Below are 12,782 nucleotides of genomic sequence, written 5' to 3'. Positions count from 1 at the left end.
AGAAATATAATGTATTCCGAGCGAAAGAAATTAATTGGTTTTAATCGTTTCATCTCGTTGATATTGCACACCCCAGCACGTCAATATCACAGGCGCGAGAAATGGAGGTCAAAACCCCAGCCCGTCATTTTCACAGGAGGGAGAGGGAAGGTGTTAAAGCTTGTTTTGTGAGACTGTCTAAAGTCTGACTTTCAGGAGTTGGCACTTGACCTTGCTTTATTTCAGAAGCATCCATTTTCATGAAGGTGCAACGTGCAAGGGAATATTAAAGGGAATAGCGAGAAGGGTTGCAATAAAGAACGCAGAGCTCGTCATGTTTACATTTTTGCCTACTAAATGCAGTTATTGCTACAACTTCAATGTTCTGATTATAAATAATCTCACATGAAAACTGTTTGGTGCACATTTTTTTTTAATTCAACTCATTCTAAAAATCTTACGTATTAATCATCAAAACTAGATATGTCATTCTTTATAATGAAAATATACATCAACAAACAATGAATTATAAATTATTTCACTCAACATATTTATAGCAAGCTCAATTGAAATAAATTATGAAATCAATTAAATTTATGTTGCAAACAGTAAATGTTGATTAATTTGTTAAAATGTTGATTTTTTTTTTTTTTTTTGGACTGATATGGATAAATAATTATTTCCTCTTATATATATATATATATATATATAATAAAAGTGAAAAATAATAATAATAATAAAAGTGAAAAATATTGAAAAGACCACACCAAGAGCCCATAGATGCGCAACGCAGCAAAACTAAAAAGCCAAGTAAATATAAAATTAAGCAAACAGAATTACAAATATTAAACAAATTATAAATAACAAATGATGATAAAAAGGAAAAATGCAAACAGCTATTAAGTAGGAATAGAAAAAGAGTGAATCCAGAGCTCATCAGCCGTGGAGGAATCATTAGTTATGGTCAAAAGACCAAAATTTTAACTATGAACTAGAAGAGAATGTTTAAGCTCCAGTACATGCAATATAGAGTAACAATGGGCAAAAGCACCAGTTGTTAAACTAAAAACAATAAACTAGAGCTCAAACCTAAAACTAAAAGCAGGGGGTTTCGCCTCGACTAATTAGGAAAACAAGTTCCGATAATTAGCCATCCACGGGACAGTACCTGCCTATAATAAAATTGTCTTACCTTGAAATCCACGTAACCAAAACCAAATCCATTGTTCAACCTGATAATGGAATGTTTATTATCAGGTTGAACAACGGATTTGGTTTTGGTTACGTGGATTTCAAGGTAAGACAATTTTATTATAGGCAGGTACTGTCCCGTGGATGGCTAATTATCGGAACTTGTTTTCCTAATTAGTCGAGGCGAAACCCCCTGCTTTTAGTTTTAGGTTTGAGCTCTAGTTTATTGTTTTTAGTTTAACAACTGGTGCTTTTGCCCATTGTTACTCTATATTGCATGTACTGGAGCTTAAACATTCTCTTCTAGTTCATAGTTAAAATTTTGGTCTTTTGACCATAATTAATGAATCCTCCACGGCTGATAGAGCTCTGGATTCACTCTTTTTCTGTTCCTACTTAATAGCTGTTTGCATTTTTCCTTTTTATCATCATTTGTTATTTATAATTTGTTTAATATTTGTAATTCTGTTTGCTTAATTTTATATATATATATATATATATATATATATATATATTATAACTTAATTTAAAAAAAATACATTAATATCTCCAAAATATTGCTAAGCTCGTAAATATGGCACAAGCCCCTATTCCCTTCTCTGCCTATTTTAATTAAGAGATGTGTACAAATGATACACAGGCTCCACATTTTCACGCTCAATCTTTATAGACCTTTGCTTTGTACCCTTAACCTTGATGAGGCTTAACCAGGAATAAATGCATTTATTAATAACTAGTGGCACCCGCACGGCTTCGCCCGTAATAGAAAAATTAAAGGTCTTTTGGTTCGCTTGTATATTTACAAATAATGTATGGTGAATTTTCTCGCCAATTGGCTTGTACCGACGTTACAGTTCCACGTTATGATCATTTCGTATCTCGCCAATTGGCTTGTGCCCATGTTACGGTTCCACGTTATGATAATTTCGTAATTTATGATAGTTTTTTTCTTAAAATTGGAATAAAAAAAGAACCACTTCAAATTTTCGAAAAATCGCTTCGAGGTGCACACCCCCATGCTGCAAACTAACTTTGTGCCAAATTTCATGAAAATCGGCCGAACGGTTTAGGCGCTATGCGCGTCACAGACATCCTACAGACATCCTACAGACATCCTCCGGACAGAGAGACTTTCTGCTTTATTATTAGTAAATAAAAGTAAAGATATTCCCTGATACCTATCTCATTCCTGCCTCGGAATTTGTTTGGAAGATTCCCGAATGTTGATGCCTTCTCCCAAATTCCCTAACAAAGTAAATTTTCAACAAAACAACAAAATTCCTCAAAAAGGGAGTTTTAGTGAGTAGGATATTAAGAAAATCCCTACATTGAAACAATCGCAATGACAGAAACAAAACCTTTCAATAAATGAGAATGAAAGTTGTATCAGTCTAGTCATTTTTGAAGCATATTTATTTCATTTCTCTTTTTGAAACTTTATTTTTTCCAATAAATGCTGTTAAATGTTCTCCCGTTTTCTCTAAACTATCTAAATTCTTAAATGAAAATTTATCATATAAGCTGTGTGCTACAATATGATTAAAGTTAAAAACCAACAAAAATGAAGCACAAATTCTGAAGAAAATACAGCTCTTTTTCTTCAGAATTTGTGCCTTATTTACGTTGGGTTTTCACTTTAATCATACCTATATTCTTGTCTGCTGTAAGGAATTTTTATTCGCTGCTGATAAGAATATCCATCTATAATCTTCATTCTTAAACAAGATCGAAGAGTCAGATATTGTGTTAAATAAGTGATAACTATTTGTTAGGATTCCAATCACAGGGCTTGGCTTAAGGGGTAATCTTCTGCTGGTGAATGCACTGGAAAATGAAAAGAACTTATGCATTTTTTTAAGATTCTGCTCCCCCCCCCCCAACATAATATTTGTAGATTTACTTTATTTTATTTTTTTTAATTTTATTTATTTACTAGCAGTACCCGCACAGCGATGCCCATGCTAAAAATTTAATGGAAGTCCGTTAAATAAAAAAAACCCTTTAAAACTTCTCGTCAAATCATTAAATTAAATTTACAGTTGCTTTAAAACTCTATTTAGCGAGTGAAGCGGTTTTTACTGCAATTTAAAATATTTCACCAAATAAATTTTTTAAAAACCATCAAATAATATCTTTCATTTGTAAAAATAAACTCTGTTGTTTATCGCGAAACTTGCCCAGCAACCACGCTATGATAATCGATCCGTCGAACAGGAAAAAAAACATCCCATGGAACATTCAAAAATCGTCGTCAGGGAAAAAAAATCGTACATTTCACTCGGATAAAAACAAATCAAAAGTTTCTTTTCTTTCAAAACAAATCGTCAAAACAATGAATTACATTAACGGTTGCTTTAAAACAATTATCCTAGACTGAACTGCTCAGCGCCTAACGCGCCAAGTGACCACGCTACCGGAACCCAGCCCTTTTGCGAGTGAAGCAGATGTTTTTCCTTTGGCAATAATAAATGTTTCGCCAAACAAACAAAAAGGTATAAAATCACGTTAACAGTATCTTTCAAATCTCTATATATTAAGAGCTGCGTTGCCCGGCTTTGCCCGGTCTACCTTGAGAACAAAAATTGTGTCAAGCGACATATATTCAACAATCATGCTTAAATAAAAGAAAAAAAACACCATGCAAAATTACCTTTCCAAACAATAATGAGATATTAATATACTCTTAAGAAATTAAAATGCGAAAGATGGATTTTAAAAGCGTTACCATGGAAACATGAAATAAAATAAGTTTAAGAAATTGAATGCAAAATAAGGAAAGAAACAATGGATTCAAAAAGCGTAACCGTGGAAACGCGAAAATAAAATGGTTGACAACCTGAATCAAAATAACATTTTTCGAATTTGATTTAAAAACACTGGTAACTTTTTTTCCTTTATAGATAGAAGCTAATTTTTTTGACCTAAGGTCGAGAGAGATCTGGAGTAAAAAATGTTGCTTTTTCCAATGCTGTCAAAAAGAAAACTGTGGGACAATTCCTTCACTTTTTATTGATAGATTTAATGAAGAAAGGAGTGCCTAAATTTCAGCTAAGCCTAAAAAAGTTCGAGCTAAAAACGCAAACTTACTCCCGCCGTAATTATGTTAGTGCATTGAAACAAATTGTTTAGAACGCTGAAAATTCAACCCTTTTCAACGATACATGATATTATTATGTGCAAGTAATTTTTCACCCCTTTAATAGGCAACTTACATGAAATTTGGGCCTAAATTGGAATAAAAAACTAACTATTAATCAGATTTTTTTCGAATTATAGCCTATGTTACTCAGAAAGCGCCTTTCATATAGTGAAGGAATTTTTCAAATAGGTGCAGTGGTTTCAAAGATTACCTCAAACATATAAACACACAAAAATCCGCCCTCTCTCTATAATATTAGTATAGATTTATTCATTTATGCATTTATATTCAAAAAAGTAGAACTGGTAACCCCAGTTTCTGAATTTCTGGTCCTGCTGTACTTTCATACACTGAATTTCCAGACCTATACATATAGTCTCAACTTAAGAGATCTCTACTTATCTTTTTAAAATCCCTTTTCGACTGGGACTTTTATCGCCTAATTTATTCCTGCAAATTCTCCTCAATTTTAGCTATAAGGATCCCTTATTTTCCTCTTTCATTATTGGCTGCTATGCTATCAGCCATCTCTCAAATTTTATGTTTAAAATTATCTTATATATTTTGTAAGGCTTCCTTAAGAGGTTTTTCACCTCCAGCTCAGTCACTCCTATGCCGGGCTGATGAGTGCTAATAAGCACCAAACTGCAGTCCTCGGCTGGAATTGATTGAGCTGGCGGTATATTTCACGTATGTTAACATGATTTGTAAATTGTTAAAGGTTATTAAAAGTGTTTGACTTTGGGTTTTCTTCTCAGTGAGGCCGTTAAAGGTCCTTAATTTTACTTAAAAGTGCTTAATTTGTCTTGGCATTCACAGAACTTCAAAATGCATTTTTTTTATTTTAACTTGTAGGTCAAAAAACTATACATGCTCAGTGTAAATTTAAATGATGGAACAAATTTTGACTGCCAAAGTAGGAAGGCTCTCCGAAATATTTGCCTTGTCCCCTATATGGGCGCCCTTGATTGAAAGCTACATTGTTGTACTACTGATGTATTGCTTTTGATTTAACGTAACATAATAAACAAATTGAAAATATATTTTGTTATATTTTTTGTTTTTGTGCAGCTCTCTAAACTAGGGGCTCCTTGACCATGAATCATTAGCTATATGATAAATCAGGCTCTGTCCAGGAATCTCAAATTTTCAAACAAATTGGCAGCTCCTTTGGTACAACTATTGTACTCGGAAAAAACTTAATCCGTTTTGCAAAATGGTATACTTAATGTATTAGTAGTAAATCCAAACATGAGCTTTATCCTGTTAAGATTGCCGTAATGGCATTGGTTTTGATTCTTTTGTGACAGCACTCCAGGTACACAATATTTGTGTGATCCTAAATTTAGGAAAAAGCTTTACTATGCCACAGAAATTCCACAATTTGGTACAATCTCTTTCAAAGCTCGTTACTACATATTTAAGGGAAATACTTCTGAATATCAATTTATTGAGTTACTGTTTTTTGACTTCTTGATTTCTTAATAAATAATTTCAGCTTCATTTAAAACTCTTTGCAAAATGGAGATTGATTTATTGCTGTGTACAGCACATTATATTTTGTAGTATTAAAAATATTGAAAATTTATTGTACTTATTTTGTTTTTTAAATTGAAATTTATGAATTGGGTTTAAAGTTATGATTATGTAATGAATTGCTTTCACAGTTTATTTATTTATTTTTTAAACTATCCCATGTATTCAAGACACAAAACATAGAAATGGATCCATGAAGAAACTATAAAGTACAGCTGGAAGAATTTAAAAAAAAAACCCAGAAAATCTAAACTCCAAATACAATATAAAAAAAACACATAAAAAAGCGGAAAAAAAAATTATGTAATATCAAAAACATTTAAAAAGTCTAGAGTCAGTAAAAAGTTTGTTGAGAAAAGTTCCTTCTTTGTCAATCCTAAGAATTTGTTTGGGCGTAGCTGGATGTAAATTGCATGAAGTACAGGTGGGGAATTTTTTTTTCTCCCTCTACAAACTTTATTTTTATGCTGTGTCCAGTATGCAATCTTGCTAAGCATGAAGAATTGCGCCGACTATGACTGGAATCAATTAAGATTCCAAGCTTGTCGGCCGTGTACCAATGATGGGAGGACACTGTTTGAGCGGCGAGTTCCCTTAAGACTTGTAAAGGTCAAAATCCAATTTCACATTGGGAACAGCTGCAACCATTTTATTTAAATTTTTTAAACTATTTGTAGTGTAGATATGGTTCAATGTCAAATAAACTTAAAGTTTAAAAAAAAAAGCATGGTCATAAAAAATGTACCGTATTACCCCGCATTATCCAGCATGCGGTGAAATTCCGGGGTCACCAGACTTTCAATAACACTTTCCTGGTCCTTTCCGGCATGCCGGAAAAATCGAGGTCAGGAAAAAGAAAGTAATGCTATAAAAAATATGTTCAGCTTAAAAATGAATATAAGTTCTATACATATCCCATTAGTATTAATAAACAGTTTAATTTTGTAAAAGTATTTACTAACAATGTCTTTTGTTATTTTAACAAGAAAAATATTGTTTAATAACAAATAATTTTATTAAAATTAAATTAAAACGAAGCAAACATTTCGGCTGTCAGTTACCGCCCCTAAACCAGTGCTAAAGAATTTAATATAGCTATTCAATAAAGAAAATTTAAACTTACCTTTCTTAAAGGAACCTAAAGTAATTTATTTTAAAAAAAAGTATGAACAAATCGCAGTAACGATGATTGCTTCTGAATTGATTACTTTATTGGCATATAATTAAAACCATTAATAATGACCTACCATTAATAACAAGCACATATTATATGCAATACAATTTTTTTTTTTTTTTTTGAAAGAAGGTTACTTTCGTGATTTATTTTTATTTATTTTTTTCCCTTACAATGGTTTGCTTTCTGATTGGAACTGAATAAGGAAATTTACATTTGTTTTGTTGCAAAATGAATGCCGGATAATGCGGGGTAATACGGTATTTTTTTCCTGAAAAGCTTCTAAGTTCTTATTTTTGAATACTGGTCTGAACCATTCAGAAGGAATACTAATGGAGGGAGCCATAGCAAATGTCTCAGTGAAATAAGCTTGGGATCCAATGTTTCCCAGGTCAGGTGACTTTTTTGGCTTTGAAGTTGTCGCGTTTTGGCACTCAATCGCTCTTTTGGCATTAAATATTTTTCTTACAAAGCGACGGCGCTTATTATGAAGTCGGGGCTACAAATCAGAGCAACTCTGGCTCCAACTCCTTTACCACATAATGATAAATAAATAAATAAATAACGGATACAAATACAGGCCTATCATTCAAATTCCCTCTCCCCACCTCTTTCCGGATTTTAAAATATAATGTAATTGCATTTTTCATGTATTTTGATGTTTATTCCCTAAAATGACGGGCATGTACAAATAGTTTAAAGTGTTCTGTTATTGACTGAAAATTTATGGATTCATATGTATTGTAATCAATGTTTTGAAATGATTTCACACGCAAACGCATACTAGTATTTCAATTGACGCATAAAAATAGCAAATCTTTATTCTTGCGCATCTGCTGTTCACAGGAGCTTGGCGAGAAGATACTCGCCAACAAAGCAAATGTACACAAAATGCTTAAGAGCCGTTAAAATAATTACTAGTTAAGTAAAAAGTGTTTTTATGGAACTAAAATGTTATTTGAACTCAAGATATACAATGTTTTATAACTTTTATAGGCAAAATAAGTACAAAAATTTAAAAAACATAGGCAACTGTGGAATATGCACTCGTTGAATGCATATAAATGTTATTTTTTCTTTATTTAGAAGTGAAAAACATTCGTACATGCTAGGTAAAAGTTACTGGACCTCCTGGCTTTTTCCTCACAGTTTACAACGCTAGAATACTGCACTATTACTATAAATCTAATTTTTCCCTTCTACAGTTAAAGGTTGTTATCATACATGGCTTCAGCTAATGAAAACTTCTTCAGCGGTTACGTTCAACTCGATATTGCTCCCCAGGTCACATGGTACTGTTGCCGTATCGGGATAGTAGGGTTGCACTCTCTCCATCTATTCCTTCTCAATGGTATGAACCCTCGACTGTCAATTGCCTATGTGATCCAGCATTTAATGTTCGTCTGCCTTTGCAGGAGAGACGTCGTTTGCGGGACCGATATCCCAAAGAGTCCTTTCGCCTTGATGAGCGGGAATGCAAGAAGCTCCTGGTTGTCTACCACGCAACCACCAAATCCAAGGAGCCGTGTGGGGGGGTGTGCAGGCGCTATGGCCCACCCCCCTCCCCCAAGAGGCGTTCTCCTCACCTGGACAACCCCAGGTCGTCGTGACAACTGTTTCCGCCTGAGAAGGCACCCAAGTGACAGTGAGCAATATCTTAGAATGCTCAATCTTTATCCACTCTGAAAGTACCTTTCTCGGAGGGAATGGTGGAATCGGTTGCCTGATAGCAGGGGTGCAGAAATTTTTTTTACTGCCAACATTTCCCCCAATTTATATGAAAATTTCCCCGAAGTTTTACAATATGTTTTATGTTTGAGATAAAACAGGGGCCAATCCAGGATTTTTTTCTCCCTACCTATTTTTGTGAAAGTATTGCATCATTCTATTTTTGTGAAAGTTTTTTTTTTTTTTTTATCAGCATTGTTTTTGTGAACTTTTAGAGGCATCCTAATTTTTGTAAAAGAGAAGTAGAACAAGTGAAATTTTAGTTCCAAAAGTATAAATGTCATCTAGTATTATTTTTAACAGGTTTCGTTTTTTGGGGAGGGGGGAGCTAAAAACCTAAGAAGTACCAAAAATACCATCATAATTTCAGCTTAATGGGCTATGTACTGTGTACAATATTGGAAATTATGAGGAAAACGGTTCCTCAAAACATGTTAAAGATTGCGATAATATTGCATAAATACACTTTGGCGAGAAACAGCTAAAAATTAGTTAAAATACCACAAAAAGGTTGCTATTTAAGCGATTGTTCATATAAACCAACAGACCAAGAGAAACAAATTTTAAAATGTGAATTTTTGTGAAATTTTCGATGTTTTTGTGAAGCTACTGATTTTATTACTTGATTTTTGTGAAAGTACCGATTACAAAACAAGATTTTTGTGAAGGTACCGAAAAACGGTAGCAAAATCAGCCTGTATTGGGCCCTGTAAAAATACATTCATTACTATAAGTATAGATAATTTTGAAAATAATAATAATAATAATAATTGCATCTTTAAAACTAATAGAAGAACTGGTAACTTGTAGAACTAGGTATCTAAAAAGTATATTAAGTAATACATGTATGTTTTAATTAAAATCTCCTATCTAATATTTATTATTAAATGTAAATTATTATCCAACAAATAGTTAAAAGAAAATATAAAGAGTGGTGATGCAAAAGAAAATGCATTCAAAAGACACTTGCGAAAAAAATCGGAAAATTAAAATAAAACAAAAAAAAAAATTGAATCTGCAAAATTTCTCCAGATGATTCAAATTTCCCCCTATCCTAGATCACCGGATCGGACATGTTCTGCACCCATGCCTGACAGCTCTGGCCCGTTTCAAAGCTGGGATTGGTAGATACCATAGAACCCCTCAAATTCGGACCCCGTTAGTCCGGATAATCCGGATGGATTGATTTTTTTTTAATTTGAAGAGCGACTGTCAGATTTTCATAACATTAATTTATTTAATCCTCTTGCGGGGAAGACCATGTTATGTCGTTGATTGAGTACCAAAAGTTTTGCCAAAGTTCCTTGGCAATGCAACTTTTGAATCATTTTTTTTTACCCCTCTATAGGGAAAAAAATTGAACTGTCACAGCACAAGATTACAGACTTTATAATAACAAAGTACTGTTTATGCTAAGTACTATGTGCAATGTACTGTTATGTTACTTATGCGTAATTTTATGTTTCCTTTTAAGGTGATTTTCAGTAAGTGCTTTATTTTATTTATTTATTCATTATTATTTTTATTATTTTTTTTTTTCATTTTTCGAATATTCCGAATTGGGCCCTATCCGAATTATCGGGGTTCTACAGTACAGTGAAGCACGATTTATACATTTATGAAGGGACTGTTTGAAAAAAGCGCATAGATGAAAAAACGTATGATAAGTTTAGGTTAATGTGTATTAGACTTTGCAGAGACCTATTTATAAAATGTATAATTGATAAAAATGTATAAAAGAGAAATGTATAAACAATGCTTCACTGTATTTTGAATTTCTCCAACGAAGAATAGATAGAAACTTTGCTTCCTAAAAGCACAAATGGATAATGAAGAAAAAAATTATGTGCTAAGGGGTTTTGGCTGCAGCACCGATTTCACCTATCACCAAAGTATCTAAGTGCATTTACTTTCACAAAATTTCTAAAGTTTTTTTTTTTTTTCAAATATATCTTGCGTGAAATTAAGTAAACAAAAGTGCTGTCATATGTGCTCATGTATAAGTCGAAGCATTTTTAAACGAAATTGAAAGCTAAGAAAAGCGAGAGGGTGGTCAACATGTGCATAGGTTATTGAAAAATTTATTTATTATTATTATTTTTTTATTTTTTTTCAAATATATAGCTTGCATGAAATTAGGTGAACAAAAGTGCTGTCATATGTACTCATGTATAAGTCGAAGCATTTTTAAACGAAATTGAAAGCTAAGAAAAGCGAGAGGGTGGTCAACATGTGCATAGGTTATTGAAAAATTTATTTATTATTATTATATTTTTATTTTTTTTCAAATATATATCTTGCGTGAAATTAGGTGAACAAAAGTGCTGTCATATGTACTCATGTATAAGTCGAAGCATTTTTAAACGAAATTGAAAGCTAAGAAAAGCGAGAGGGAGGTCAACTTGTGCATAGGTTATTGAAAGAAAAAAGTTCTTCTTGCCAAATCGTCAAGATCTTCAAAGGTAACTAGTTAATATTTAGAGCTCAAGGTTTTTAAAAACATAATTGTTTTTTATCAAAATTTAAATTTTTCTTTGAATCGTATCAAAATGAAGATTTTTGCTTAAAATCTGATGAATCTTTATAAATATAAAGCTTAGGTCTTCTAAGACTTTATGCTTCTAAGCAAGGATGATTTAAAATTCAAAAATAAATCTTTGAAGACATGCTATCTTACCTATGCAGGGGAATTTAATTTTTCCAACGCCCTGTCTGGGAAGTGGGGATACCAACATGCACCAGTCGACCTATACACGAGCATACATAGTACCTAAAATGTTTTCTCTTTACTTTAACACATTGCACTGATCTATAAACAATTTGGGGCAAATTTCCAGTAAAATGTATTTGTATGTTGACAATTTGAGTAAGTTCCTAGCTCATTCACTAGTACTAAGCTCTAGGGTATTGAGTGCGAAATACAATTCAAATACGGAAAATATGAGACAAGATTGTTCACCGCTGAGCAATTGCTCAAGTGGACACTGAGGTATTTTCATAAAATGAAAAGAATTCTGAAAATGTGCAATTCAAAGAAAAAGCTTTCAGACTGGATAAGAATTTGATTAGTTATATTTAATTGTACTTTGGTCATGTGTTTTAACCAGAGAAGTCAACCTCTCGAGCAAAATCGTAGAGAATCTTTCGCAAAGTAATCATTCAAATGTCTTGGGAATCCTAGGAACTTGAGTGCTTAACAATGACTGAGTGACTGCAATTTTCGAATTTCTAACGAAAAATTCTTATAACTAAGCAAAAACCCTATTATATAAGGAGGGGAAAAAGCTAAACCAAACCTAATTAACCGAAAACTTTTTTTGTTTAATCGAGAGAAAAATTCTAATGACTAAAGGAATGACATAAGTAGAAATCTTGAGAAATGAACAAAAATTAAAGTGAGAATTTCAAAAGCACTGATGTGTAAGAAGAATTTTAACGAATAAAAAATGACAAGTGTTCTAATAACTGACAAAAAAAATTCTGGAGACCAAAGAAAAAGTTTTAATGACTATAAGACAAAAATGTAAAATCTAAAAAAACAAGCTGATTTGTGCATCACATGACTTCCCTTTACTCCAATTTAATGTCATTTTCTCATTATTGGCAGTTTTAATATGATTTAATTGTTTACTCTCTAAATATCACCAACAGTGGCCAAATTAAAACCAGATTTAAAAAAAAAAAAATTTTAAATCGCCAGGTTGGCCAAGTGCCCGCCAAATTATAACACCACATGAGTTTACATCAAAATTAACAATGATTTCCCCCCAAAAGGGAGCAAAAGACCCCCTTTGGAGCATATGAATGCAACCAAAAAGGAAGGTGCACAACTAGACCTCACTAGAAGTCAACGTACAAAATTTGGACTTTCTAGGACATTCCATTCTTGAGTTATGCGACATACATACACACACGCACATGCATACATACACACAGACATCACGAGAAAACTTGTTGTAATTAACTCGGGGATCGTCAAAATGGATATTTCGGGTGTGTTTACGTTCCTAGGCACATATCCACGTGTGGTCAGGT

At 32.7% G+C, this 12,782-nt stretch overlaps 1 protein-coding gene across 1 annotated transcript in view; it reads left to right on the top strand.

Annotated features, from left to right (window-relative positions):
• Positions 1–8,629, top strand: part of LOC129232444 (dual specificity protein phosphatase 22-B-like) — a 37,744-nt gene extending 29,115 nt beyond the window's left edge. The window contains exon 5 of the mRNA XM_054866589.1: positions 8,435–8,629. Coding sequence (XP_054722564.1) covers positions 8,435–8,629 — 195 coding nt within the window. The remainder of the gene's footprint in view (positions 1–8,434) is intronic.
• Positions 8,630–12,782: the final 4,153 nt, after the last annotated feature.

The sequence above is a fragment of the Uloborus diversus genome, unplaced genomic scaffold, assembly GCF_026930045.1.
Source record: "Uloborus diversus isolate 005 unplaced genomic scaffold, Udiv.v.3.1 scaffold_12, whole genome shotgun sequence".
Lineage (NCBI taxonomy): Eukaryota > Metazoa > Arthropoda > Arachnida > Araneae > Uloboridae > Uloborus > Uloborus diversus.
Note: the sequence above shows the minus strand (reverse complement) of the source record. Positions and strands in the feature narration are given on the sequence as shown.